The 27,627-nt window shown below is 47.9% G+C and overlaps 11 protein-coding genes across 11 annotated transcripts; 7 read left to right on the forward strand and 4 right to left on the reverse strand.

Annotated features, from left to right (window-relative positions):
* Window positions 1-273: 273 nt before the first annotated feature.
* F4817DRAFT_331938 (uncharacterized protein) lies at window positions 274-2,410 on the reverse strand. Its single transcript, XM_049302585.1, has 5 exons — window positions 2,235-2,410; window positions 1,703-2,178; window positions 1,548-1,645; window positions 1,143-1,498; window positions 274-1,085 (listed from the first exon to the last, which is right to left on the reverse strand). The coding sequence occupies exons 2-5, from the start codon at window positions 2,051-2,053 to the stop codon at window positions 901-903; spliced, it is 990 nt and encodes a 329-aa protein (XP_049160878.1). The 5' UTR covers window positions 2,054-2,178; window positions 2,235-2,410; the 3' UTR covers window positions 274-900.
* A 65-nt stretch (window positions 2,411-2,475) lies between these two features.
* On the forward strand, window positions 2,476-5,072 carry F4817DRAFT_42869 (uncharacterized protein). Its single transcript, XM_049307458.1, has 3 exons — window positions 2,476-2,740; window positions 2,840-3,124; window positions 3,183-5,072. Exons 1-3 carry the CDS (start codon window positions 2,678-2,680, stop codon window positions 4,839-4,841), a joined length of 2,007 nt encoding a protein of 668 aa, XP_049160879.1. The 5' UTR covers window positions 2,476-2,677; the 3' UTR covers window positions 4,842-5,072.
* A 1-nt stretch (window position 5,073) lies between these two features.
* On the reverse strand, window positions 5,074-6,844 carry F4817DRAFT_42873 (uncharacterized protein). Its single transcript, XM_049307459.1, has 2 exons — window positions 6,049-6,844; window positions 5,074-5,946 (listed from the first exon to the last, which is right to left on the reverse strand). The coding sequence occupies exons 1-2, from the start codon at window positions 6,453-6,455 to the stop codon at window positions 5,190-5,192; spliced, it is 1,164 nt and encodes a 387-aa protein (XP_049160880.1). The 5' UTR covers window positions 6,456-6,844; the 3' UTR covers window positions 5,074-5,189.
* A 198-nt stretch (window positions 6,845-7,042) lies between these two features.
* Window positions 7,043-8,597, forward strand: F4817DRAFT_331944 (23S ribosomal RNA methyltransferase). Its single transcript, XM_049302586.1, has 7 exons — window positions 7,043-7,389; window positions 7,448-7,498; window positions 7,550-7,576; window positions 7,632-7,931; window positions 8,010-8,135; window positions 8,207-8,368; window positions 8,423-8,597. Exons 1-7 carry the CDS (start codon window positions 7,165-7,167, stop codon window positions 8,495-8,497), a joined length of 966 nt encoding a protein of 321 aa, XP_049160881.1. The 5' UTR covers window positions 7,043-7,164; the 3' UTR covers window positions 8,498-8,597.
* A 239-nt stretch (window positions 8,598-8,836) lies between these two features.
* Window positions 8,837-9,191, reverse strand: F4817DRAFT_314086 (uncharacterized protein; the record flags this gene model as incomplete). The annotated part of the gene is made up of 2 exons (XM_049300348.1): window positions 8,837-8,952; window positions 9,002-9,191. 2 exons carry the CDS (start codon window positions 9,189-9,191, stop codon window positions 8,837-8,839), a joined length of 306 nt encoding a protein of 101 aa, XP_049160882.1.
* A 626-nt stretch (window positions 9,192-9,817) lies between these two features.
* On the forward strand, window positions 9,818-12,533 carry F4817DRAFT_363873 (MFS general substrate transporter; the record flags this gene model as incomplete). Its single annotated transcript, XM_049306688.1, has 4 exons — window positions 9,818-10,116; window positions 10,171-10,912; window positions 10,969-11,301; window positions 11,362-12,533. 4 exons carry the CDS (start codon window positions 9,818-9,820, stop codon window positions 12,184-12,186), a joined length of 2,199 nt encoding a protein of 732 aa, XP_049160883.1. The 3' UTR covers window positions 12,187-12,533.
* Window positions 12,534-12,537: 4 nt separating this feature from the next.
* Window positions 12,538-14,645, reverse strand: F4817DRAFT_331951 (acyl-CoA dehydrogenase NM domain-like protein). Its single transcript, XM_049302587.1, has 3 exons — window positions 13,324-14,645; window positions 13,122-13,265; window positions 12,538-13,066 (listed from the first exon to the last, which is right to left on the reverse strand). Exons 1-3 carry the CDS (start codon window positions 14,411-14,413, stop codon window positions 12,765-12,767), a joined length of 1,536 nt encoding a protein of 511 aa, XP_049160884.1. The 5' UTR covers window positions 14,414-14,645; the 3' UTR covers window positions 12,538-12,764.
* Window positions 14,646-15,816: 1,171 nt separating this feature from the next.
* F4817DRAFT_357547 (dehydrogenase) lies at window positions 15,817-17,463 on the forward strand (the record flags this gene model as incomplete). The annotated part of the gene is made up of 3 exons (XM_049305931.1): window positions 15,817-16,984; window positions 17,054-17,190; window positions 17,257-17,463. The coding sequence occupies 3 exons, from the start codon at window positions 15,817-15,819 to the stop codon at window positions 17,461-17,463; spliced, it is 1,512 nt and encodes a 503-aa protein (XP_049160885.1).
* Window positions 17,464-17,686: 223 nt separating this feature from the next.
* Window positions 17,687-20,895, forward strand: F4817DRAFT_331957 (FAD/NAD(P)-binding domain-containing protein). The gene is made up of 5 exons (XM_049302588.1): window positions 17,687-17,871; window positions 18,755-18,875; window positions 19,041-19,626; window positions 19,688-19,980; window positions 20,034-20,895. Exons 1-5 carry the CDS (start codon window positions 17,834-17,836, stop codon window positions 20,637-20,639), a joined length of 1,644 nt encoding a protein of 547 aa, XP_049160886.1. The 5' UTR covers window positions 17,687-17,833; the 3' UTR covers window positions 20,640-20,895.
* Window positions 20,896-23,758: 2,863 nt separating this feature from the next.
* On the forward strand, window positions 23,759-25,645 carry F4817DRAFT_43003 (1, 4-beta cellobiohydrolase). The gene is made up of 3 exons (XM_049307460.1): window positions 23,759-24,316; window positions 24,372-24,544; window positions 24,601-25,645. The coding sequence occupies exons 1-3, from the start codon at window positions 24,048-24,050 to the stop codon at window positions 25,344-25,346; spliced, it is 1,188 nt and encodes a 395-aa protein (XP_049160887.1). The 5' UTR covers window positions 23,759-24,047; the 3' UTR covers window positions 25,347-25,645.
* Window positions 25,646-26,164: 519 nt separating this feature from the next.
* F4817DRAFT_314092 (voltage-dependent anion channel) lies at window positions 26,165-27,590 on the forward strand (the record flags this gene model as incomplete). Its single annotated transcript, XM_049300349.1, has 2 exons — window positions 26,165-26,835; window positions 27,032-27,590. 2 exons carry the CDS (start codon window positions 26,165-26,167, stop codon window positions 27,588-27,590), a joined length of 1,230 nt encoding a protein of 409 aa, XP_049160888.1.
* Window positions 27,591-27,627: the final 37 nt, after the last annotated feature.

The following is a 27,627-nucleotide window of genomic DNA, read 5'->3' on the forward strand; positions in this document are numbered from 1 at the left end:
AGTACTGCCACTAATACCTAGACTTACTTTAAGTCACTTTCAAGGATGAGGTGCAGCGCGCAGCAGAGTGTGTCATTTGATCCGCTTTATTTAGTATGCCTATCAATTTCACTATCGATTACCGCGATAACAGCACCATTGCGCTAAATCACGACGTATCAATGCCCCCCCCCTGATATCCCCCAGCTGCAATGTGACTTACTAGAATGCTATCTACTGGTTGAAGGGGTGCATTAGGCAGCTGACCACCCCGTCTTTAATATTCCAATACATGTCCTAAATAAACTCGTCATTTGTACCGTGCCTGTATCGTCTGTTTCGCCTTGCTTTAGTCTTAAACTTCAAACTACCTAAGGCATCAATGACTTACACAATCCATAAGATACCGAATTACTCATTGTCCAACTATGATTCCGTAAAATAGGTACTTATAACTATACAGATTTTGTGTATTTTAATATGGGAATGAGCTACAGCAATAACAGCTATGTGTATATACTTAGACTAATTGCCTTTGTCTTTGGTAGCTAACGTTGAAGATAAGCTGAATAGAGCTGAGCCTTAAGAGTCCTCTTGGCAATTAAGTAGCTCAAGCCTCCCCATTTAAAAGGTAAGTTGAGGAATCTACGGGTTCCCATCAATATAGAATGCGCAGTGGCTACGAGATCATCCGAAATTTTAGTCTAAAACGCAGCACAGTGATCGCATAAACGTTATCTAGGTATTCGTTCGTTTCATTTCGGTCTAGAGCCTTTAACTTTTGAGGATTCCCTATCGAATCCCATAATTTACACACACTAGGCGGGCAGATTCATAATGCATGGTAATGGTCATCTCCTTTTCTGTCAGACTGAGTCAACAACCCCTGCTCATTCTTCATAGGTGTTGTTGCGTGGACCTTCACATGAATGGTGGAAGCTTGATGGGGTAACCGCCATTCTTAACCCGAAAGACAGAGAGCAGGAAGCTGTACATGAGGACCAAAATAACACCCCAGACAACAACCGTAAGTTGCTGGATCTTCGGGTCTCGAGTCCTCGGTGCTTTGACAGCTAGGGAGATTGTAGCAAAAGACAATACACCATCTGGTTACGTTAGCAAGTCGACAGCAATGCCAAGTCAATATATTCGGTAATACTTACATATGAAAGCGACAATTTGTGTCTCGAGTCCATATTGGCTTTGGAATCCGGCAGCGAAGTAGTTGATGCCGCCACGTCCATCACCGGCGACGTATGGTACCTTTCGAATCTGGTTGAACATGTGACCACTGGTGAACATAAGAATGCCAATCAAGCTCAGGCCTGCCCAAACGTTTCGATTCTGAATGACGGGCAATATATACGGCCAAGCTTTGAAAACAACGCCAATAATGCCTAGGCTACTGACGATTGTTACGATCCACCCGATGTAATTAATTGGCCGGCTCACCGGCGGGTGAGGGCGATCAGGGAGATGGCGAGCAAGCCATTCATGAACTTTCTCGGCAGTTTGAGGTCTGTAAACATCTTAGAACGGAGTGGTCATATATCAGCAAAGTTACCTACCCAGTGAAATCATAGCGAATAGCTTCGACAGTAGGAACAGCATGTGGACCAGTCGTGGGCTGGAAAAGGAGAAGCACGGGTGCTGATTGAAGGCCAAGCTATATGTGTAATGATTAGCCCCCGGAATTACATATGGTCATTGCAAGGTCACATACAGATATGAAAGTATCCCTTCCGTTGGAGAAGTCAAGGGTACCAAAAATCAAACGAGATTCGCCATCTTTATCACCCTTGGTCCAACTCTTTGCTAGCACCTCCCACTCGGGTTGGAAGTCTGTGCAGAGCTGACAACCAAAGCGCGCATCTAAAGCAGTCAAGAGTACGGCAACCGAATAGTCCCGCGGAACTGATGTGAGCTTTTTGTAGGACGAGTCAGCAAGCTTCAATGGGGAGGAAGCTTGAGCTTTAGCATGGAATTCACTGAATCGATCGGCTGAGGATGATTGCTTGGCAGCGAGCGACCCGAAAGGAAGGGTGACCGAGAGGAGGAGAGATAGCCAGCGCATGTTGACGATATTCTGAACAAGACCTCATAAATGAGAGACGGTCTAATTTTGAGAATGTCGTGCTTACGCACACTTGACGATGAGGAATAATAGCGACGTTACCAGATGCGCTAAGTCGCCAACAGCTTTGGAGTTCAAAAAGGTGTCCTCAATTGGAGTTTGGAGCTGGATACGTACCTACCTAATGTACATGCGCTGGGCTGTTTCTAACAACTGCAAATCGATAAGGACAAGTTAGGTAATTGAATGCAGGGGCCGCGTATGTCAATGACTCGGCTAAGGTTCAATGGTGCTCTTTTAGCTACCTAATGTATCTATGTACATGAGCTCCACAACTCACACGGGCCGACATAGACCCATACGGATTACACCAAGCCTATTTCAGCACTTTGTTGACTTCCGAAACTTTCAAGGTTGCCTACCTACCAAACACGTTCGTTGCTCCTCTGCTCCTCCACTACGTAGTGCCGTCACCTCACCTCCTCTTTCGTATGCAAGATAGAACACCCCTCATCAGTGCTACATATATCCTCTAGGATATTAATGATTAGATCTTGCTAGAACATTGACTTAATCTACTCTTCAAATTTGATTTTCTTTAAAGACCAAAACGCGTCTACCTGAATGGGTAGGCTCACCAAAGCTACAATGGGCCGCGAGGCAAAAATAAACATGGACGCCGACAAGGTATTCTACCACCCCAGCTTCAAATATATCTCAGTCTTCAACCCTATTAATTATCCGACTTTTGTTCTGACTGTTGCTGACTTTGATTGTTTCAATTAGGAGCGAGAACAACTTCATGACCTTGAGTTGAAGCACCAAATAAACAATGGCAATGCCGAACTCTTAGTCAAAGACGAGGATGTTCGTCGGTTGAGGGTCCGAATACTACTGCTACGAGACGAAAACACGACATTGCGTGATCAAATAGCTCATAACAACGATACAAACACCAAACTCTCGGCCCAATGCGATGACCTGAGTGCTCAGATTGAAGCTAAAATGGACGTAATTCGCTCGCAGGAAAAGCAATTACGGAAGCAAGAACGAGAGTACTCGAACTTGAAGGTAAAGAAATACACAAATTCTGATAATGAATTGATCCAGTACTAATCTTGCGATGTAGGCCGAGCTTCAAGCAATGAATAATGCAACCCAAGATTCCGCCAATGTGCTCGCTGAGAAATTATCTCTAAGTCGCGAGTTAGCTGTTTTAAAACCCGAGATTGAACACCTCCGATCACAAGTAAATCACCAGCAAGCAACGCTGGCTGAGAAGTTGACTTTGGAGCGGCAAGTTACTACTCTTGAGGTTGAACTTGCGAATGAAAAGAAGGCAACCAAGAGAGTACTGCAGAAACGTGAAAGCAACGACCGGGTTGAGGATGAGCTCCGCCAAAAGCTACGCGAAACAGAAAAAAAATTAACTGCTGAGAAGGCGGAGCGCGAGCGACTTGAAGATCAGCTTGAGCAAGAAAAACGGACGCATCAAATTTCCTTGCAGGAGCAAGACAGTACTCGAGAGCTGGAAGCTGACCTTCGAAAGAAACTCCAGGAAGTCCAGAGACAACTAAGGCAGGAGAAAGACGATCGGGAAAGGCTGGAAGAAGAGCTGCAGACTACTAAACTTGCGGCAAAAAGGACACAGAAGAACAACTCGAAGAGCGATGTAGAGGATGAATTACGCTCCCAAGTTGAGGAACTTGAGGCGAATCTCGAGTCTCAACGGAAAGAGAGCGCTAGGATTCGCCGAGAGAGTCAGGAATTAGTGTCTGAAGCTAGTGCGCGAAGCGACCAGCTGGAAAAGAAAGTTGAAAAATTCAAGACGAAACTACGCGAGACTCAGGAACAGCTCAAGCAATGTCAAGCGGACCTACGAAAGGCACAACAACCACGCCCTACCCCTACAATCTCAGATGACACCACCAAAATTAACGGGCGATCACAGGCTTTCCGTAAAAGAAAAGCCCAGGACATGGCTGCGGATGAATTCACCCAGATTGAAATCCAAACACCAGGAGCTGATGATACCACGAAAGGACGACGCGCGTTCAAGAAGCGAGGCATAGAGCCCACTCTGGTAGGCGAGAAATCAATGTTCTCCATTACTCCCTTCTTAAACCGTACCAAGAGTATCATCGAAGATACTCCTAAGACTGACGAAGGAACGCCAAATGCTTCAGTTGCCGTTACAACTGAACCCGAAGCTGCCGAACCCACAACAGTAGTGTCTGAAGGTACAGCGGCAGAGGTGGCTCGGGAAGAAACGACCTCTCCAGCTCCTGCCGAAAGCGAGAAGCCAAAACCAAGTACTAAGTCTCGTGGTAGACCTAAAAAGGTTCTCGGTGAAGCCCCATCCGCGAAGAAAAATGCACAGCCTATTTCGAAGAAGTCTGTCAAGACCAAGAGCAGCCTTGAGAAAGTAGTGGAAGAACCTAATGAGAAGGCTCAAGAGAACCAGCGCGATGCCGTAGAGCCTGCAGAGAAGACAACAACTGTTAAGTTCAATTTTAGTTTCCCGCAGGACGAGAGCACGTCATCCAGCATGAATGGCGATCTACCGAAGAAGAAGAAGCGCAAGGTCCTGGGCTCAACCAAGACGCTATTTGATGAGGAGGAGGGAGAGGCACCGCCGGCTAGGAAGCCGAGCAAAGTCCAGCTGGGTGGAAAGAGGGCACTAAACAAAGCAGTTCTCGGTGTGCAGAAAAGTGCATTTGCCAGTGCAACTTCATTCTCACCGTTGAAGAGGGATCGTAGAGGTGTCGGTGCTAGTTTCCTAGCATAACGTACGGACCCCAGGTTTAGGGTAACGGAATTTCAAACTGGCAACGGGAGGGAATCAAGTCTGCATTTTCCGGCGTTATAAATTGTTCGCATCATGGCTTGGCGTTTGGGAAAGACTAGGGATAGGTTTACGGTTGCATCATTAGGTCAATATGAACATACCTGTTCTAAGAATAGGTATTCTACACTTCTCTGTGAGAAACATTATATCGAGAGTAGTGACATCTATTTTCGTGAATCTCGATTACACAGCGACATAAATCGTATAATTAGGAAGCTACTTGATTTACAAATCCGACACCATGGTCGATATATTTTTCAGAAGACATAAATAGGTATAACCCCATATCTACGCGGCCTTCGGCTTCTTCCAAGTTCCCTTAACGCCGCTCTCGATCATGACGAGTCTATCCTCCCTCCAGTTCCAAACTGCAATAATGGCAGTACCCGGGCCAGCTGCAATCGTAACAAATCCAATACCTAGTACTGTCTTGATTAAGTCTATCGTAGTAGGTTTGCCGAGTATCCGCAGAACATCGTAAACAGCAAGCCAGCACCAGAACAGCGTGGTGCCGAACGCACCCAAGCAGTCGATCTGGAAGATGTAGTGCAGTCCCAAGGCCATGCTGTCTTTCCAGGTAGTTCTATTCGGCAGGAACACATAGCTGAGCGAAAGCCTCGGGTCGTCCGACGTGAGACAGGCGTAAAGCGTGCCAACGTGCGCAATTGTTGTTACAAGCCCGACGATCAGGTACACCCGCTTGAGGTGCTTGACATCACTATTTTTGGCGACTGAGGCTGGCGATGAAGGTATCAGAAAAGAGAAAACCGAGACTAGCACGCTGGCGAAAATAGGGGAAAGCTGCCAGAGTGCCGTCAGATACTGCACCGTCTTGACGTCGCCCCACGGGTAGTACGTGACGATCGTCGGGATAAGGTAGCCAATGATCATAGCCGGGAGCAGCGACGCCGCATGGCCAGCGGACAACTCTCTGCCCTGGAAGTAGTATCTATCTTGTCGAGACGTCACCACGTATCCTAAGTAATACAGAGACGGGATTATGGCGGCGCCAAGGAGCTGGTATATAAACGCAGTAAACCCAACACTAACCCCGGTCTCCGTTAGTAAAAGTCCGATACATCACTTACATCAACAGCAGTAAACAGCAAAGGGGAATGAGCAGAAGAAACCATAGGTAGCAACTCACAAACTAATAGGCTTCCAAGCATTCCGTCTACGACTAGCCTCCACACTCCAAACACACACGACGGCAAACCATTCTAGTAAGAAATACACTTGCTGGGCATACACACCGACATCCCAGCGGGCGGTGCCCTCGAGGAACGCAATGACGAGGTACTTGGCGATCTCGTCGACAACCTTGATGCCCGTGTAGCGGGTCTCGACGGGGGTGCCATTGTCAAAACGGCCCTTCTCTAGGACGACCTGGAAGTTTAGAGGCACGCCATTTAGGAGGGTCTCCGTGCGCATCAGCCATGTGAATAGGACGGATAGGCCCGCGAAGGCGAGCACAAAGAGCCCGTTGAATGGGCGCCGAGTTTTGGGGACGGCGGACTTGGAAGGCCCGCGGGGAGACAGGTTTGTTCGCATCATGATGAGGTTATGCTAGAGAGACGAAGAGTATAATGATAAAGAAGCTATGGATGTAGGCTTGCAATTATATAACTACCCAGGAAGTCCGAAGTTTCGAAACTTCGGGGTTACTTAGAGGTAGACAAGCAGCCAACTGCATATATTTGTGGATAACCCTACTATATACAGGAGTTCGGGTCCTTTTCGGAATCCTTCTTATTGCCCAGTGTGTTTTTTTTTGTAAGCTGAAATGTTAGTGGTTCTCATCACTGGAGAATTCGGGATAGCGAGCTGAAAGTCGCGGGTTAATCTACGAATGTCCATACGTTAGGTACTCACTTAGCTCAGTCCAAATCGGATGGCTTGGATTATATACAATTATTTAGGTGCCTAGATAAAATCTGTAAAACTTCATATGTAATGAAGGTTTGAAATATCTGCTTTCACCATTCAGTACATGCAAAAAGAGGTATATATCTGTTAAGAGAATACATCTGTTAACTAGGTAACTGATGTCACACCAACCCGTATCCGCGTTTTTGGTTTCGTATAATTGAATACCGTAGATCGCGAATTTTCCAAATTAGCACCGTTAAATCCTGGCCCACGTTAAATCCAAGCCCAGCATCCATCCATCCTTCGAGGTTATCCCCGGAGTACGGAATAATTATCGTCGCCAACCAGACATGGGATAGCGCATTATCGCTATTCCTTGAAACCCATAGAGTTAATGCAGGTGTTGGCAAGAATAGCGACGCCTCGCAATGGAAGGCTCCTAGCAGCTGTAGCTGTTCAATCTTCTGGGGTATCAAGTCTCTTTGCGCAACCCGTGTCCAAGTGCATACGATGGTCCTCGTCAAACTCAAGATGGTTACAGCGACAGGGGAAGGACTTTTACGTACGCCAGGCCAAAGTTCAGGAGTATAAGAGCCGTGCCGCGTTCAAACTACTTAGTGTGAGTTGGTGGCTCAACCTCAAGGTTTATTGATCAAAGCTCACATGAGTTTCCCTAGATGGACTCAAAGTATAAATTGTTCAAAAGAGGACAGACAGTAATCGACCTAGTAAGTATACCCAGTTTAGTGCCCGGTAGCTTAGGATACTAAACAATATAGGGATATGCACCAGGTAGCTGGTCTCAGGTATGAAAGCTATAAAAAAATCTTTATACTACTCTTCGTTGCTCATTGAGTCTAGGTCGCCGTGGAGCGCACAAAGCCAAAGGGGCGTGTGATTGGAATCGATATCATCCCGGCGCAGCCGCCTAAAGGCGTGTCAACCATACAAGGCAATTTCCTCTCTCCAAGTATTCAACAGCTTGTAAAGGACTACCTCGTCGAGTATGCACACCAGGCGAGACCATCCAAACCCGACGAGGAAGATGTAGATGACGATGGTGTTTTTATGGATAGGCCGAGCTATATCGATGTCGAACGTGCCGAATCATTTGGATCAGATCACGAACTATCCTCCGAGGATGGCAAGAGACTTGTTGATGTACGCATTACTCCGTTTGCTCGGAGCGTACTTACTACTCTGTATTTGAATCCGTAAGACTGACTCTGCAATCAATAGGTAGTTCTAAGCGACATGTCAGAACCTTGGGCACAAACCACCGGATTTTCGAACAAAACGTTAACCCACGCGTACAGGATGATGAACACGAGTGGTAATCGCTTCCGAGACCAAGCAGGTAGCATGGTGAGTTTAGATTATTCCCTGCATTATATACCATGTGCCTTTCGTGAGCGAGTATTCACCGAGATCCCTAGGACCTCTGCCACGCAGCTCTACAATTCGCAAGCGATACGCTCAAAGCTGGCGGTCATTTCGTCTGTAAATTTTACCAGGGTTCTGAAGACAAGGAGCTGGAGAAGAAGCTCAGGAAAATGTTCGACAAGGTCTATCGCGAGAAGCCGGACTCGTCAAGAAATGTATGTTCTCTAAGGTCAAGATATCCTTGCTCTTTATGCTGACAAGTCGCTTAGGACTCGCCTGAGTTGTATTTTGTTGCTCTGCGCAGGAAAGGTGACGTCACGCTCTCTGATATCGAAGGTCCTTAGACGGCCGAAACTAGGATTGCTGTGTATAATACATGTATTATATGTGTATGAATTTTAAGTTACTCACATATAGGCAATATTCTAAGGACTTTCGCGTGAACACTATTTTCTCGGTGTTTATCATTCACGGTGTTGTCTTTGAAGCCTCTTGTAGTGTTGTCGTAAAGGGGGTGCTTAAATATGGTATTTTAGCTAACTAAATAACAGTGATTCCAAGAAGAGTGAGAGGTCCTAATCTAGGATGGCGAGTAACCTTTATCGATCCTTTTCCGAGAATGACATCCTCACATTACAGCATTTACTATTTGTTCCTCGAACCATGCCAGAGCTTACCCCTGTCTAGCAGCAGAACCCGGGGATATTTCCCATATCCTGTCCATAAGTTACATTTCCCGGGGGCAAGCAGAGCGAAGAGCTTGCATTGGTTTGTATCACATTCACGCCGAAGAATGTTCCTTCTGACGTTAGTTAAGAAGTCAACTTCGTAGCGGCTTCGAAACATACCGTTAATGCACTGGCAGACTGCCCTGTCGACGCAGCAATGCGGATCTTCGAATGGAAAGCACTCAATACCGGCCGCGAAGGCGGCTGTGATATTAGGGAATGGCGACCTCGGGAATTTGACAGGTGGTCTCGCAAGCGCGACGCCAAAAGCTGAAGCTGTAACGATGCTCAAGAGAGTGAATGGAACCATTTTTGATTCCTTGTGACTTTTGAATCGGACGAATTGTCGAAACGAGAGTTTTTTTTCTTCTTGCTGAACTATGCGAGTGGCAGGTCACTGCAGGTGGTCCAAGGAATTTGGATATACATATAACTACCTGGGGAAATACTAGACAGGTAGTCTTTCTAAGTCTAGGAATATTTCTATGAGAAGCGAAAGTCTGTTAGTGTCATACGTCACACAGCTGCGTCCCCTCGGTCTTTCCAGGACAAGATTGCGAAACCATAGGGAAGCGGCTGTAACTAGGGAAGCTGCTTTATACATAGATCTCATCCCACTCTCGCTTATCAAAGTATTTACGGAAAGAGAGAAAGGTGCAATTGCTCTTGAAGTCTATTTTCTTGAAGTCTATTTTCTTAAAGTCTATTGAGGGCGGAAGTCATATCCAGGCTTCGACGTCTTACTTGCAAACATCTATTCTCATACGATTTCTATCAGACGTCTTCTATCAATGACCACTCTACTCCATACTACTCTGTACAATCTCCCCAACTTCAATTCTTTCGTTTTAAGCGTTTTCTTTCGTTGCCACTCTCTTTGGTTTAATTTCTTGCTCTCGCTGGCCTTTTGTTGGTTATACCCTCACGCTATTGGAAATGTCTCTCGAAAAACACGTCTGGGGTTTTGATCCCGAATCCCAGGCGGCATCCCCTGATGACCTACACGAGATCTGTCTGGATGATGACAACAAAGAAGCTCAGACCCCTTTACCGGCGGGAAGTCGGCCTGAGTGTCTAAAGAATGCCGTCCACGAATGTGTGTTTGTTGCCCTTGTCGCCTTTGCTGCAGCTACACCCGTCTTCCTCCAACGTTCTGTCGTTGTTGTAGCAGGTCCTATATCCGGAGCCCTGCAAATGACACCTGCTCAGATCGCGTGGGCTACAGCAAGTTCGGGGTATTTCAATTCCTAACCAGTATTTCTTACGGCATTTGACTTACTGACTCGCAGTTTAACAACGGGCGCATTCTTGCTTCCATTCGGCTACATCGCCGATACTTGCCCTATTTTACCCCGGAAGACTCTTCTAATACTCAGCTTGGTGGTGTTCTGTCTGCTTGTCTCATGTACATCCTTCTCGCGAACTGGGGTTGTGCTTGATATCATATCTGGCTTGACTGGTATCGCTTGTGCGGCGAACGTTCCTATTGCCGTTGGCATATTAAGTCTTGTCTACCCAACGCCATCACGCCGCAAGAATATAGTATTTTCTTCTTTCTTGATGGGCACACCTGCTGCGACGATCATCGGTGGTCTCGGCTCCGGCGCCTTGGCTCTTGAAATAAGTTGGAAGGCCCCGTTCATAGCCTTGGCTGCTCTGTATGCGGTAGTCTCAGGTCTTGCTTGCGTATTCGTCCCGAATGTCTCGGAACCCGAAACCGAAAAGGAGACCGAGGTTCGTATCATTGCTGAGCCGGAAGCTTTTCCTATCTTGTCGATCGAAGCACCCAAAGAGAAATCCAAACTCTGGCAATTTGATTGGCTAGGGTTGTTTCTACTTGTCACAGGTCTTCTCCTTTTCACTATCGCGTTGTCCATTGGCCCGCAAGGCCCGGAGCCATGGAAGACGCCGACAGTTATCCTACTTCTAACTTTGGGTGTGCTGTCTCTTGGATGTTTCCTCCTTTGGGAAAATATTACAAAAACACCTATGATACCCCCGTCAATTTGGGAAAACTTGACGGTAACTTTGGTAAAGTCAGCCTAAAACTAGAGGTAGCTATAAGACATTACTAATGTGGCGTGAAGGTGATCATCTGCACTTTGGCTGCCGCTATGTCTTTCTACTCTCAGCTGTTTTGGGTTTCTTTATTCATGCAAGATCTCGGGGGTCTGAAGCCATTCGAGGTTGCCGTACGGTTGGTACCTCAGGCTCTTGTGGGCTTGGTACTCAGTCCTCTCGTTGGTCTGATTATGCATAGAGTCCCTGGGACCGTGTTGTTAGCAGTAGCCGCTACTTCCCTCGTCGTTAGCAATGTACTTCTCATATTTTTACGACAGGGAAGCAATTACTTGACCTGGATATTCCCGTCGGTTATGTTAAGTACTGTTGGGATGGATTGGATTATGAATGTTGGGTCGGTAAGTAGCTCCGTATGCAGTTCCAAGACTACCTAGACATCATATCTAACAGCAGTACAGCTTTATATCTTATCGTCTCTCCCACTAAAACATCACTCCGTTGGTGCTTCTCTACTACAAACGACGAGCCGCCTCGGAGTTCCTCTTGGTATGGGAGTTACTACTGCAATATGGTCGTCGTATGATGGAGAATGGCAGGATGCCTACCCGGAACTGGCATATACCAATACTTTCATGGCCACCACGGCGTTTGCGGGAATCTCTCTCATCTTAGTACCATTCATCCGTATCGGAAGGCAGGGTCGTTCAGAACACGAACTATTAGAGGATAATAGTAATGAGTCGAAACCGAGCATTTCAGTTCCTCCCCAATCACCACCTACCCCACCTCGAAACCCCCGAAATGAGAACGGAAATCGTCCAAGCAAACGGTGGTCCCCCGTTGATACATTAGCTGCATCGGTCACTAGCGAAAGACAACACACAGCAGCTCCATCAGTGTCATCGCAGTCGTCACGTAAAAGCGAGGACACCTCGAACACCAACAAGACGACTAGGACAACCATTCGACGCGGGTGTAGCCCATCCGAAAGAGTTGTTTGGGTTGTCTGTGAGGAATGTGGCACAACCAAGCGTCACAATCAACCACGTACCACCGTGGGCGACCCAGCTCGTTACTTCAACGATCCTGCATTTGGCAGCACGACTAAGGATACCAATCAAACGAATCCCTACGGCGCCAACAGCAGTAACAATAGCCAGAATCATCATCATCATCCTCCCCAGCTTCAGCTTCCGAGGCCGTATGGCGGACGTCGTCGTCAACCACTTATGAACCGCCAGATCTTAACACATCAGATGCTGACTCAGGGCTTCCAGCCTTGATAGCGTTAGGATGGAAAAGAATAACTGTGTGGGGGCGGTTTTTGAATTTACTCCTGGAAATGGCTAAAGTGTCTGCTAGAATAGAAGGGGCATTTTACTTTTCTAACTAATGGACCGGGGGTGTTTGAGGATGACATTCATAGCAGCATTTTGGTTGGGTTTAAGGACCTCTTTGGACCTTTCTTGGGAGCCACCATTATACTCGGGGACTTATCCTTCACGTAGGTGAAGTGACTAACACGCGGTATGAAAAAGGATATGTAGCCCTTTCTTAAATCCCTTGTGTGTACAATCAGAACACATATATATGTAGTCTAGTGCCTCGCCATACTACCATAATAATTAATGCATTCTGAGGCTAGTAAGATACGTCCTAGTTGTCTTCAAAATTAAATTCACTACCTAATTTAAATTTACCCTAACGCCGCGGCTTATGCTACAGCACTATCCTATGTCTTTTCCATAATAACATCACATGCGTGCCTAGCTGGTTATATATACAATTGTAGAATGCCGATGTTCAATGACACGAAATCAGAACTTAGATCTCCTGAACAAATCCACATATGCTCGTTAGCCTATAATTTGGCATTGGGCATCTGGCGCATAGCTTGGCGAACACCCAGGTCAGCAAGGACCTCCTCGGCGCCACCTAGAATAGCGTCGAACTTGTAGGTGCGGTGGAACATCTCGACGACGCGACCCATGCCGGATTGAGTTAGACCGCGGCCACCGAAGATCTGGACGGACTCGTCGGCGATCTCGTGCGCGGCGCGGGTGATGCTCATCTTTAGCAGGCCAATAGGGCCGCCGAGGTACTGCGATTGCTGCTTGTAGGGCATGTTGCACATTTGGTAGGTAATGGTTTCGAGCCAGGCCTCTGGAAAGGGGTTAGTGAGGTGAGATATGAGAGAGGAAGAGAGCAGGGTACGTACGGTTCGACTCGATGAGGGCAATCATCTTGGCGAGCTTTTGTCGGATCACGGGTTGCTCGATCAGCCGCTTGCCGAAGACGATGCGCTGGTGCGACCACTTGAGACACTCCTCTACGATGGTTCTGCACATTCGGATTCCGGCGCCTAGATGGGACTTGTTAGTACAGTTTGAGACGGCACAGGAATTTAGGGGCGAACTCACAGGCCATGGTCCATCGCTCGTGGTTGAAGTTGCTGAGGATAACGTAGATACCCTTGTTCTCCTCGCCGAGGAGGTTCTCGGCGGGAACCTTGACGTTGTCGAAGGTGATATAGGCAGTGCCGGCAGCAGGCGAGTACGAAGTCTTGATAGGCTTGGTCTCGACGCCCTCGCCGCGCTCGATCAGCAGCACGCTCAGGCCCTTGTCGGTCTTGACGCCGACGACGAAGTAGTCGCAGAAAACACCGTTGGTGATCCACTTCTTGGTGCCGTTGACAATGTAGTGCTTGCCGTCGGGGGTCTTGGTGGCGGTGGTGCGCAGGCCGGCGACGTCGGACCCGGCGAAGGCTTCGGTGATGGCTAGACACATATACTTCTTGCCGCTGAGCACCTCGTCCATAATAGCCTTGCGCCGCTGCGCGTCTGGCATGAAGTTCATGATGCAGGGGAGCCCGATGACCATGCCGGCTAGCTGTCCGTCTTGGAACCCGCGCGCGTTGGACCGGACGCCTTCTTGCGACATGATTAGGTCGTGGAAGTAGTCGAATTCTTCGCCCTTGACAGCTCCGTCCATCAGGTTTACGCCGTGCAGGTGCTTCCCCGGCCCCAGCCGCATGTGCAGGATGCCCTTCTCCGCCATGCGGTCGACTAGCTCCTGGCTAATGTACTTGCCGTCGGCCTCGCGGGCCTGGGCCTCGGGGGTGATGTAAGTGTCGTTGAAGATGCGCATGGCCTTGCGCAGGCGGTGGTGGCTCTCGTTGTAGTACGGGCTCTTGAACTGGGGCGTGAGCCATAGGGGCTCGGCGTAGGGGACGGTGCTGATGTCGCCGGGCTTGGGGGTGACGACCTGGGGCTTCTCGCCCTCGAGGGTGCCGATACATAGGTCCTCGTACTTGGTGAGGACCTCATGACGGTGAAGGTTGTAAAAGGCGACGGTGGCGTCTTGGCCAGCAACCTGTCGGAGGACGGACTCGCCGCCGGGGTGGGCGTCGACGAAGTCGGATACGTCGTAGACTTTGCTGTCGATTACGAACCACACCGAGTCTTCGGTGTTATGCTTAGCCACCTCATCGCGGGTGAACGTCTTGGACATGGTGGCGGCGGATATAGAAAGGTCGTTTTTTTTACGAAGGAAGGGAGAATAGAAAGAAACTTCCACTTGAAAAGGAACGAAGCTTAATTGACGATGCTATTCTTCCAAGACACGATGTTCTAGCTTCCAACGACAATACAACCTCAAACAAGAATGAATTAGCATTTTGAAAAAAGGAAAAAGAATGGCTTCTTTGTCCCTTGTTTTGACGTCAGCTTGGGGAACAGGCGTGGTGGATCCGGGGAAAGCGAAGCCTCGGCTCGGACTCAGGTGAAGAACATGGGGTGCATAAGCGTATCCGTCGTAATACAGATTTAATCGTGTCTGATTGGTCACTTCGGCCGTGCCCCCTACCGTTTACGGCTGCTGGACCGCGGGTAGCCCTCCGATAAGGCTCAGGTGTTGCATGTGCCTGGAGCGATAACGAAGTTTGTTTGAGGGGGGACTTCGGTTCATTGCGTACGAATAGTAGCGATGCGATTAGTAACCACCATATGTAGATGGAGAGTGTAGGATTTATTTTTAGGGACTTGGCTATATCATGTGAACTTTGCTATATTCCCAATACAACTAAGGTATCTATAAGAGTATTCAGAGAAGAAAAAGGCAAATCATACCTGTATTAGATCGGATTTAAGGGGACTTTTCATATATGCTTGAAAATTGAAGCTGTTAAACTATGCGAGTATTCTTAACCCAGCTTCCCCTTTCTTTTTTACTTAAATCCAAACCTAAACCTAATTGTAGCCCTTAGAAGAGTATAAACCAACTATATTTCCTCACATGTAACATCTTTCTCAAAGGTTATCAATTAGAGCAAATTATAGGTAGAAGATTCTCAACTTTATAAGAGAGACCCCCCTCTCCACTTAAACCAATCAGATACTCTACCTACCTGTTATAGTTAATTGAATATTAACCCGTGTCTAGCTCGCACTTTAGGAGATAGCAGAAGCCGAACCCATACTATCGGCTCATTCTGAATAGGCGAGGTTTCGCCGTGTTGTCGACTATAAATGGCCTTTAAGTCCGGCATGTTGGTTTAGTTGATGCGAATACATATAGTCGTGCTCGGCTTTAGATAAACGTATAGTAGTTAAACCCGCCGCAGAGAAGAGTTCGAAGTGACGAAACCGCTCAACGAGACCGAATAGTTTTCCCGCTAACTCCAGTAATCCAAATTCTCTAAAGAGAGGCACGCAGCTTTTACATCATGGGGAGCGGAGATTACAACACGCGAGACGCGGAGAATGTTCGATACGCAATATATTTCATCGGATTGAAGAAGCAGAACGAGAGTCGCGGTGTATATATACTTGATGTAGGAAGAGAAAGATTATACTATTGCATCTACAACTACATTGAAAGCATAGTAACAGGTACCTACTTAAGACACCAAGACAATGGCAACCCTGAAATTTCCCGAGCTTTCTGTCTACCGCTACTCAAGCAATGATCCAAGCAGGCGCTTTACGGTTACGAATCCTGCCACAGGCAAGGTACTCACCACAGTCCAAGGCGGAGACCCCGCCACCATCGACGCAGCCGTGCGCGCCTCGCAGGTAGCTTTCGAAAAGCGCTGGCGACCCTTAACTCACGCCCAGCGGTCGGCATATCTCCTCCGCTGTGCCGACGAGCTCGAGAAGCATCTCGACGAACTCTCCACCATGATATGCATGGAGAACGGGAAGCCCTTCCTAGATGCCAAGCAATTCGACTGCGGCGTCCTCGTGCGAGCGTTCCGATTTTACGGGAGCTTGGCGGACAAGTTGCCTTCCGCGTTCTACGATAGGGGCCCCCTATATACGACTGTGATCCACGAGCCATACGGCGTGTGCGTTGGCATTCTGCCCTTCAATTGGCCGCCCATCTTCGCGGGCAGCAAGCCGGCGCCTGCGCTTGCGGCGGGCAATACGTTTATCCTAAAGCCAGGCGAGCAGGCGCCGCTGACGGTGCTTCGGATCGTTGAGATCCTAGAGCCTATCTTGCCGAAAGACGTACTGCTAGCCGTACCAGGGTTCGGGCCCGAGATTCCGCAGACCTTAGTGGCGCACCCACTCGTCAAGAGGGTTACCTTCACAGGGTCGACAGCCGCTGGAGCAGCGGTAGCACGAACTGCTGCTGATTCCATCACGCCAGTAGCGCTTGAGCTAGGGGGTAAGAACGCGATGACAGTTTTCGAAGACGCAGATTTCGATGCTGCGGTACGCACGGCGCTCGAAGGAGCCTTCTTTAATAAGGGCGAGGCATGCACTGCCAGCTCGCGCATCCTCGTGCAACGTGGCATCTACGACAAGTTTGTCGAGAAGTTGGCCGTCGGTGTGAAGAAGATCAAGATGGGCAATGGTCTCGATCCCACAACGCACGTTGGGCCGCAGATATCCAAGGTCGCACAGCAGCGCCTGCTGGATTATATCGCCCTCGGAGTGAAAGAGGGTGCTAGGATCGTCGCGCAGGCTGAGCTGCCTTCTGATCCCGAGTGCAAAGACGGCTTCTTCATCCCTGCGACTCTCTTCGCAGATGTAACTGAGGATATGCGGATCGCTAACGACGAGATGTTCGGTGCCATTGGTAAGGTTAATACTCAACCAGGTGCTCGGTAGGAATTTCCTAGTTGGCTAACTAACATGCGTCAAATAGTGACCGTTACACCATTCGACACTTTCGACGATGCGGTTCGCATCGCAAACTCGGTAGAGTACGGCCTAACGGCTGTCGTCTTTACCAAGGATCAGGTGAAGGCGAATCGCTACGTCCGTGCGGTCGAAACCGGAATGGTAAGTTGCGGATAGCGCGACGCATTCTTATAATACACACCGGCGAGGAGACTAACCACTTCATAGGTTTGGGTAAACAACTATAATAGAAACGTGGTGGGCACACCGTTTGGTGGTGTGAAGCATTCCGGCTACGGCAGAGAGCATTGCATAGAGACGTTGTACGAATTCACTCAACCCAAGGCCGTACATTCGCCTTCTGGCATGGTTGATATTCCGGAGTGGCGTGGTGTGGTTGACATTTTTGGACACAGTGGAAGTGAAGTTGTCTAATATTGTTTGGAAATTGGAAGATTGTTAATAAGGTGAAGTACATAGTAGGTAAATGTTATCATTGGTTAGAGTGATGGCTGGTGTAACGGATAAAGCTGACCTATGATAATAATAAAACTTCCGATTGGCTCTTATGAATACTCCGATAAGTCCGGCCTCGCTTTGGTCAACTATGTGAGATAAATGCTTATCTTCATTATGAGGTAATGTCCCGAGACTAGTAGCTTGAATTAACCTAAACTTACATGTGCTTGCAATTTATTTTACATCACTCACTTGTATCTACAAACCCACACTCTCCATACTAGATTCGCAGAATCTCACGAGCTTTAAGCATTTTTCATTCGTCTCATACTAACTAGGTGACTGGATGATAGCTACTAAGGCTTCTCTTCCAATCCTGTCGCGGTATGTCGATTTTCATATCTCTTTCCAACCGGAGAATAACATCCTAAGGCTGTAACCTCCTTCATCCCCACCCTACAAACTTCCATTACCCATCTTTTTGCACCCTTTTTTCCGCTGTCCCGACAGTCCCGGCAGCGGCAGAGAAACAGTTAAATCGGAGCCTGAATGGTCCCCTGATGGGAATCATCTAGCCAATCAGATACATCAGTCTATCAGCGTGGCATTCTTAGCATTCTGCTACGTTAGTAACGTCTGCCAATCGATGATATCTGGGCTGATACCATTAGACCGCAATACATTGTCCTACTTATAAGTTATAAGTACCTACCTTAATTAGCCATCACGGTCTCAATGGATGCGGCGCTAAGCTACATATACTTGAGCGTCTATTGCGTCTACTAACTCAAACTAAGTGGTAGGAGCTTACATGATAGTTGTGGTATAATCTTCGCATTTGTTCCCTCCTCTATACATTATCCTATCGTGCCAAGCAGGTCTAGGTTTATTTAGTTCTATCGCTGTACCACCCGTATAATTTCATACAAAGATATCAAAGGCTAGGCAATTGCCGGCTCATGCAAGGCACCTCCCTACCTACTACCTTAGCTATCCTCACCCAGTGGTAGCTTCAGCTTTGCTTAGCTTTATCCACAACTCCACTACATTCGTGTTTCTGACCCATTCTTCTATTTTAACTGTAGTGCTCGCTCACATCTTTCAGCCCCTTTTTTTTATCCTTCCATGGTAGACTTTACCCAAACACTTTACCTATACATATTAACTTACCCTACTTTTTTACTTTGATATTCTAAAGAGATTCTCAAGCGATCAAATAAGCCAGGACCTAAACAAGTATGGATGCTTACTCGATCTCTTTCACTAGCGTTTCCCAACGAAGCTTCTCACGAGTCTGGAGAGACCTCAAGTCCTGCCGCCAGTACAGCATCGTAGAGATGACCGAAGACGTCTCGGAGACACCAAGCTTGGGGCAGAGGATAGGAGAGGTATAATCCGACCCTAGTGAAGCTCTTGGGTTTATCATGTGAGCGAGGCACCCATCGGTGATAATGATGTATCAAATTGGCTAGATGCGGCTCAGTCTCCTCATAGTGCTAGTACTCAGATGAGTGTTCCCTAATCGCCTGATACTAGACTCACACGTTTAATAGCGTCGAGCGCGGAGTTCCGGTCGCAAGCCTCGTGTCGCGGTTATTGGTGCGGGTTTGGCTGGGCTACGTTGCACTGATATCCTCCTTCAGCATGGGTTCGAAGTAACTTTGATCGAAGGCCGAAATCGACTAGGGGGTCGTGTACACCAGTCAACCTTGCCATCGGGACACAAAGTGGATGCCGGACCCAATTGGATCCATGGCAGTAACGAAAATCCCATCTTGGACCTTGCCAAAGAAACCAAGACTGTGGTTGGAAAGTGGGAAGAGAAAAGCTCCGTCTTTGATGAGGATGGCAAACAGGTCCCTCTGTCCGACGCCATGGTCTACTCGACGATTATGTGGGACATTGTGGGAGATGCGTTTGCGTATAGCAATAAGAATTCTGCCACGATAAGTCCCGATGAGAGTCTCTGGGACTTCTTCCAGAGGGAGGTCCCCAAAAGGATACCAGACAGCGATGCAAACTTCGAGAAGAAGAGAAATATTGTGTATCAGCTCGCAGGCCAGTGGGGAGCATTTGTGGGAAGCCACATTCTCACGCAAAGCTTGAAGTTCTTCTGGTTGGAAGAGTGTATAGATGGCGGTGAGCTGACAAAAGAAATCCGACTTTACTACAGCCCTTTGCAAGTGCTGACAAGTTGCAGAGAATCTGTTCGTCGCAGGTACCTATGAGAAGATTCTCCAGCTTGTCGCAAAGCCAGCTGTCGAAGGAGCAAAGATCAAATACGAGACGATCGTCAATAAAATACAGACTACCAACGACGACGGTGGGATGTTAAAAGTCCACACCGAGAGCGGGGAAATTCTGGAATTTGATGAAGTCGTTCTTACTGCACCGCTCGGCTGGTTAAAACAGCATTCGGATGCTTTTGAGCCAGCTCTTCCGTCAAGATTGGCTAAAGCTATCAAAAGTATAGGATATGGCTGTCTTGAGAAGGTAATTCCTCATTGTATACACGATGTATTTATCCGATTTTGACATTTGTGCAGACCTATATCAGCTTCCCGAAAGCATTCTGGGTCTCCGCTCAGCCCAAGGATAGTACAGTTCAGGGATTCTGCCAAATGCTTGCCCCAAGCTATGCGACCGAGTCGAATCCACACAAGTGGAATCAGGAATTCGTCGAATTGGCTTCTCTAGATCCCTCTGCGGCCCATCCGACACTTCTTTATTATTTCTACGGTGATCAGTCAAAATTCATCACTAGCGAGCTGGCAAAACTTCCCTCGAAGGAGAAGCAGGACGCGTTCCTAATTGATTGGTTCAAGCCGTATTATTCACGTCTCCCGTATTATGACGAGAACTCTCCGGACTGCCAGCCGGTAGGCTGCTACGCAACTGAGTGGCTCAACGACGACCTTGCAGGCAACGGCAGTTACAGCAATTTTCAGGTAGGTCTCGAGGAAGGTGATGTGGATATCAAAACCATGAGACAGGGCATTCCAAACCGAGGTCTCTGGCTGGCCGGTGAACACACGGCACCTTTCGTAGCCCTGGGAACAGCTACTGGTGCATATTGGAGTGGCGAATCGGTTGGGAAGAGGATCGCCCAGGCTTACTCTAGAGGAGAAGGCGGTGTTATGGTTTTGAACTAATCTAATGGGGGACTTCATGCCACGGGAAACGGCAGGGGAACAGTAGAGCGGTATTGGTTATAAGGGTTAGCGTTGAGAGGCATAGAAATCACCACTGGATTTAACTTGGTGGATTTGGCCTTTGCGGGGAGCATATAGATGCGTAGCCTAGGCAAGTAGAAGCGTATTGATAGAGGACTTAACAAATGGTGTTACTAGCAATATCGCACCACTTAGCAAATCTTGATGATATTCTGTTCGTCATTTTTATCTGCTGGCGAATATGTAACTCCTAAAAACTATTAGGCATAGCTATCCCGAGGATGATATGTAGTAGTAAGGGTACTAAATGAATGTCATACATAGAGTGAAAGTCAGGATAGATATAATTGAACTATTAACGCCTGCCTTCTACCCTCTTACGAGGGCGCTGCGCGCCTCTTATGTATATACCCAATCCTAGTAGATCTACCCCTAATCCACTTATATGTACTCTGATAACCATGCTTTATAATAGTACGGTTCCCTTCCTAGAGAGATATATTAAGTATGTAGGCAGAATCCGACTCTTAATTAGTATCACGATCTAGCTGTCAGGGTATAAGTGGGTAGAGGTAGCTAACAGGGGTCTATCTACTATATAAGAGGCGCGCAGCGCCCTCGTAAGAGGATAGAAGGCCAGGCGTTACAAGTTCAATACTATCTATTACTTGGTCTACCTACCCTAGACATTCACTCTGTGTATGACATCAATCGACGGGTATAAATCCTGACACTAGCTTCCAAATATGTGTTTACGAGTGTATGGGGGGTTTCACTAACATATTGTTGATTAGGTAGGTACTTAAGCCTATTGCTTTCAGGGGCTCTATTAGTATTCGTGTCGTGTTATACTTCTTTACTACTATCGCTCAAATTTGTAGACTTTTACTGCTAGATATGCCGCTATAGTTGGTTGTCGCTTTTTTCTTCCTTTTTTATATGGCTCTTGTCTTTTGTATCGCGAACTTGGAGTTTATATACTTGTGTCACTATTAAAAACTCAGGTCGACTTCATCGTATCATATAATTATCGGTCTAAACTTGTATATATAGTCGAGTAGTCTTTAGTGTACGAGGTAGCTATAGTCATTAGCTCTGCGTAAGTGAAATGCCATTGAAATTATTCCCTTGTCCCTAGAATTATTTATGCTGTGGCTTGATCTAGATAGTATTAACGACACAGAATAAAACAGCGTCGTATAAGTATAAGATATACGTCCCCTAAGCAGTTATTGGTATTTTTCTAATTAATACATTTATGTCTGCTTCGTAAAACTGAAGAAAGTGAAGATATTGGGATCCGAAGTACCTATCGTCCACTTTGTCGGTCACACGTTGGACGGTACTATTTCGCCTCAGAATTTAGGCCACGTTATCCTCTAGACCCCTTATAACTTAACCAATCACGGCCTCTTCCTATATTGCCTTACCTGTGCATAATTCCCTTTGCCCCAGCATCTAAGACCCTTCAGATTGCAATGTATCTAGTATATACCGATCGCCTCTTTGGACTCGGCTAGATCCCTTGATGTTCCAATAGAGCACACGAAATAGTGCGAGAGCGAACTTGGGGTAACTATATAACCTATTTAAACCGTGCATATAAATACTGTAGGCTTTAGTTTCCGTTTGTAATAAGCTGGCGGCTCAATTTCTGGGCAATATAGCTATTTCGTGCTTTTATAACTCCGGCTCAAAGTTCAATTCTAGAACTTATTGGCATTGTCTCATGACTACCGCGCCGGTATAAGAAACTGAAGAGGATTGGATAAGTAGAAATAAATTGATGGCATCGTTGTTGAGGAGTATATTCCAAAGACCTCTAGGAGTTCATAGTTCCGGTTGTTATTTAGACTATGTTGGGATATTTAGATGCTGGCCGAACGCCGAACTATAGGTTTGAAGGCTTTTGCTGCGAGAATAACGCTTTAGATAGACAAATGGGCTCAAACCGCCTCGGATCGCGTCATATCTTAGGTCGTACTCGTGAGGCTACTTAGGCATAGTAAGAAGACTAGCCGGTTGTTAGGTTTACATAGAAAAGTACCTACACTGGTAGGTTAGCCGCGAAATCGTCGTCTATCTTCAACGTATACGGAGTTTTGGATATGACAAAATCTCGCGCGCGGTTGAGTGAACCGCGAGGACCGACACCTAGGGTTCTCCCATCGGGCAGATCCTACCAGGTGGCAAGCTTAGTGGGTTGATTATGATATGTGCTCGACAACAAGTCTAGTCACATTTCCTGGTTACGGAATCCCATCGGAATCACGTTCCGGGACAGCTTACCGGATCAAAAATGCCTTTCACGCGGCAACACGCCGCCACCTTCGCATTTTCTAATTCCGTCGACGCAGCCAAGACCCTCGTCAATTGGATGCCGAGATGTGACGTCTGTTCCCGGAGTTGGAGCAGATCTGGGATGTTTAGCCGGGGCCTCTGATTCGCCGGATGGAAAACCGTTACCTCCTTTGCGGCTAAATGGGGAGAGGACCCTATTCTGTTTCGCAGGGCAGACCTATCATAGCGTGTGTTTCACCTAAGAAGGGACTTTAGCCAAACAGAGAGGCTTCTGCCTCTGTCGCTAGTAGGACGGTACCTTGCTTCTCTTGGCTTAACTTCCTAGGCATTGCCCGTTGCATATTATCTCCCATGGGGAAGCAATCTATCCTGCTGCAGATCGCTCCATATGGGGAAATCTTGGCATTCTCCGTTTATACATGTCGCCGTGAACGAAGTTACTATAAGCCGCTAGGCTTGGTTCACTGTGACTTTGTGCACTACCTATCCCGGCGAGCTCTCTTGTAATGCTTGTAGTTTACCAATTTCGAGCAGTAAATGGCTCCATACACCGGCCCCCACGGATCTCGAGGTTGCTATGTAAAGTTGAATGAGCTGGAAAATAGTTGAGGGTAGCCAGCTGGGAACTAACCAAGGCTGCATGAACAAGAACCTATAGCATAGATTGAGGCTTCCAAATCCCTTTCCCCACACAACCTCAATAGGCCCGAACGGGTAGTTATACAGATGGTAAATTAAGATCACCGTAGGGAAAAAAATACCAGAGGCATCCAGTCTGGCCATGTGGTATTCACGGTGGCCAACAGGACCCCGCAATTTTCCCCCGCGACGAAGGAGCTTACCGATAGAGTCTATATTCGGAGTAGACAGACCGAGATCTTTCGCGTTTGACGGGCCTAGTTCCTGATTGCCACTCCATGCACATCGAGTAAAGATGCATATGGATCTAAGGTCCTGGGGTAGCCACCTCCGCCATAACGGCCAGTATAAGAAGCTCAAGGTTCCCGTCCCGAATATGTTCTTGATTCCCTTCTTACCGCACTCGCTCATTACAATCTAAAAGGCTATATCCGGGTCGAATCGAATATGAAGGTCACCACTGCCAGTGTTGCGGCTTTAGCCGCCGGTGCTATTGCCGCGCCCTCAAACACCACCCCTCGCTCAGCTAGCAAGGCTGCTGCTGCTTGCTCCTCGGCTGTCACCCTTGACGCCAGCACCAACGTGTTCAAGAAGTACAAGTTGCACGCCAACACCTTCTACCGTGAGGAGGTCAAGAAGGCCGTTGAGCAGATGACCGATGCGTCCTTGAAGTCTTCGGCCGAAAAGGTTGCCGACGTCGGTAGCTTCTTGTGGCTGTAAGTCTGAGAAAACGCTGGTGAGAGTGGCATTAGCAGCTAACAAGGATTATAGCGACAGCATCGCCAACATTGCCAAGTTCGACCCCGCCGTCGCGGACCTTCCTTGCGAGAACATCCTTGGTCTTGTCATCTACGACTTGCCCGGCCGTGACTGTGCTGCCAAGGCTTCCAACGGTGAGCTCAAGTACAACGAGCTCGACCGATACAAGACTGAATACATCGACCGTGAGTTGATACTAGCACCGATTTGGAGTGAGGACCCCAAACTAACCTTACTGTAGCCATCGTCGCTAAGATCAAGGCCAACCCCAACTCGGCTTTCGTTCTTCTGATTGAGCCCGACTCTCTCCCCAACTTGGTCACCAACGCCGACCTCAGCACTTGCCAGGAGAGCAAGACCTCCTACGAGGAGGGTGTCGCTTACGCTCTTAAGAGCCTCAACCTTCCCAACGTCGTTATGTACATCGACGCTGGTCACGGTGGCTGGCTCGGCTGGGACGCCAACCTCAAGCCCGGTGCTGAGGGTCTTGCCAAGGTTTACAAGGCCGCCGGCAGCCCTAAGCAGGTTCGTGGTTACTCCACAAACATTGCTGGCTGGAACTCTTGGGACCAGGAGCCCGGTGAGTTCTCGGGTGCGTCCGACGCGAAGTACAACTCGTGCCAAAACGAGAAGACGTACGTCACCAAGTTCTCGGCTGCCCTTAAGACGGCTGGCTTCCCCGAGCACGCCATCGTCGACACTGGCCGTAACGCCGTTACTGGCCTCCGTGAGGAGTGGGGTGACTGGTGCAACGTTAAGGGTGCCGGTTTCGGTGTCCGCCCGACTGCTGACACTGGCCTCGAGCTGGCTGATGCCTTCGTCTGGGGTAAGCCCGGTGGTGAGTCTGACGGTACCAGCGACTCGAGTGCTACCCGTTACGACTCTTTCTGCGGAAAGCCCGATGCCTACAAGCCCTCTCCCGAAGCCGGTGACTGGAACCAGCCCTACTTCGAGGAGCTTCTCAAGAACGCCAAGCCCCAGTTCTAAGCGGTTGGCATGGACAATCGTGGCATATGCGTCCGACCTGGTGGTGCAGCTGGTGGGACGACGCTCAGCTCAGCTCAGCTCAGCTCTGTTTGTCTATCTACCTCCTAGGTGGGCTAAGCGAGCTAAGTGATACGGGCCGATTGTAAATAAAGGAACCTGGCTGTTCAGACCGTAGACGCTCTTTTTTCCTCCATGAAAAACTCTTGTACTGAAGTCTGAAGATTCAAACTGTATATAGCTTTTGTGCAGTACATACACAACTTTTCCCGCTTTTCCCTCAAAAAGGTCAAACTATTCGTTAGTGATGCTGACTAAATGATGCGATGCATTAAACCATGAGACTCTAAACCATATGCGGGTTGGTGAAAGGGGTGAAGGCTTTTAGTACGACGGATATACCCGTACAGAACCCACAATTATTAGTGCGTCGCTGTTACTCGCTCCTAATGAAAACGCAAATGGACAGGAAATTGCAAGGAAAAGCAACCACTTCGGCGCTCTTTCTCGAAAGATTAGGTACCTGTAGGAGGTACCTAACGAGTGAATTATATTCAAATTTTGTAAGTACATAACTGGTTTTGCAAACGTAAGACCATAATGACTAATCTCGCCTGTACAACCACTCCACGTATCCGCCTTGAAGCCCAACTTGCACACCCCCCAAATCCTAAACTCGTAAGTCCAAACTTGTTCTTCCTTACTTTTATTAGCACCTACTAATCACACCACCTCGCAATCTCACCGCCATACTTTGTAAAGTCCAAGTCCGTTGCGATAACCTCAATTCGCTCAAGGGGAGAACCCTTTTAGGCGAAATGATGGAGGAGCAGGGAAATTCCTCATCTAGCAGCTATGAAGATGCCCAGGACAACGGATACTCGCGAAAGGGTCGACGTTATGGCCTTGTGAGCGATTTCCTCGCCAGGCTTGAGCACTTCACCTGGGCTAATTACACATTCCCCATGTCCACCGGAGGCCTTGCTTTACTATTAGCAGAACAAACTCAGGGCTTTACGTTCCCGGGCCTTCAGACAATCGGAAAAGTAGTTTATATATTTGACCTTATTGCTTTCACGCTTGTCACGGCCGCCATTACTTATCGCTTCGTCAAGTTCCCTGGTACTCTAAAGGCCTCAATTACCCATCCAACCGAAGCGCTGTTCCTCGGAACATCGACCCTTAGCGTAGCATCTATCATTGCCGGCATTGCTCGCTATGGAATTCCCTCCTGTGGACCGTGGCTTGTCACGGCGTATAGAGTCTTATTCTGGATATACTTCGTGACCACATTTGCAATCGCGGTTGGCCAGTATTCTCTACTCTTCACCTCACCTCTCCTGAAAATTCAAGATATGACTCCAGCTTGGGACCTTCCTATATTTCCCTTCATGTTATCTGGTACCGTTGCCTCGTCAGGCGCCGCTTTACAACCGCCAAATGAGGCCGTCCCTATGATAGTTGCCGGCCTAACTGCCCAAGGTCTTGGGATGTGCGTATCAATCATGATGTATGGTGCGTATTGTCTCTAACCTTATATTCCTCATTATGCGCGGATACTAATCGGTTTACAGTACGTATTGACATCTCATTCTTTTAATGCAAGGTTCTCTTCGTTCGGTTTAATTACAGAACGTTCACAAGGGATTTGGGATTTTTAGGGGAATTATTAACGCAGAATAGGCCAGCTATGTACGACGGATGATACAGTGGGGATTTCCATCACCTAATTCACGACCCGGCATGTTCATAGCGGTTGGGCCACCTTCATTCACCGGCCTCGCTATCATCGGCCTTGCGAATGACTTCCCACAGCACTATAATTACTTCGGCGCCGACTCTATTACTGTCCAGATTCTACGAGTGCTAGCAACTACCACGAGCATATTCCTCTGGTCGCTTAGTTTATGGTTCTTCTGTATCTCCGTAGTGGCTAACCTTGCCATCAGAAAGCAGCTAACGTTCCACCTAAATTGGTACGCCTATGTGTTCCCAAACGTTGGGTTTACGATTTCAATCATTGCTATCGGCAAGAACCTGCAAAGTCGAGGGATTATGGGGGTTGGCAGCGCAATGACTCTAATGCTGGTTGCGATGTGGATCTTCGTGTTTATCCACCACGTAAAAGCTATCATCAACCAAGAAGTGCTGTTTGAAGGTAAAGACGAGGACGTCTATGTTAATGAGAAAAACCACGCCCACGTCAAGCCTACGAAAAGCGGCAGCGACATAGAGAAGGAGGCATGATTGAGATTCTAGTTAGGTAGGTATCTAGGTACCTATC

Source organism: Daldinia loculata (assembly GCF_022478755.1).
Source record: "Daldinia loculata strain CBS 113971 unplaced genomic scaffold F4817scaffold_13, whole genome shotgun sequence".
Classification (NCBI taxonomy): domain Eukaryota; kingdom Fungi; phylum Ascomycota; class Sordariomycetes; order Xylariales; family Hypoxylaceae; genus Daldinia; species Daldinia loculata.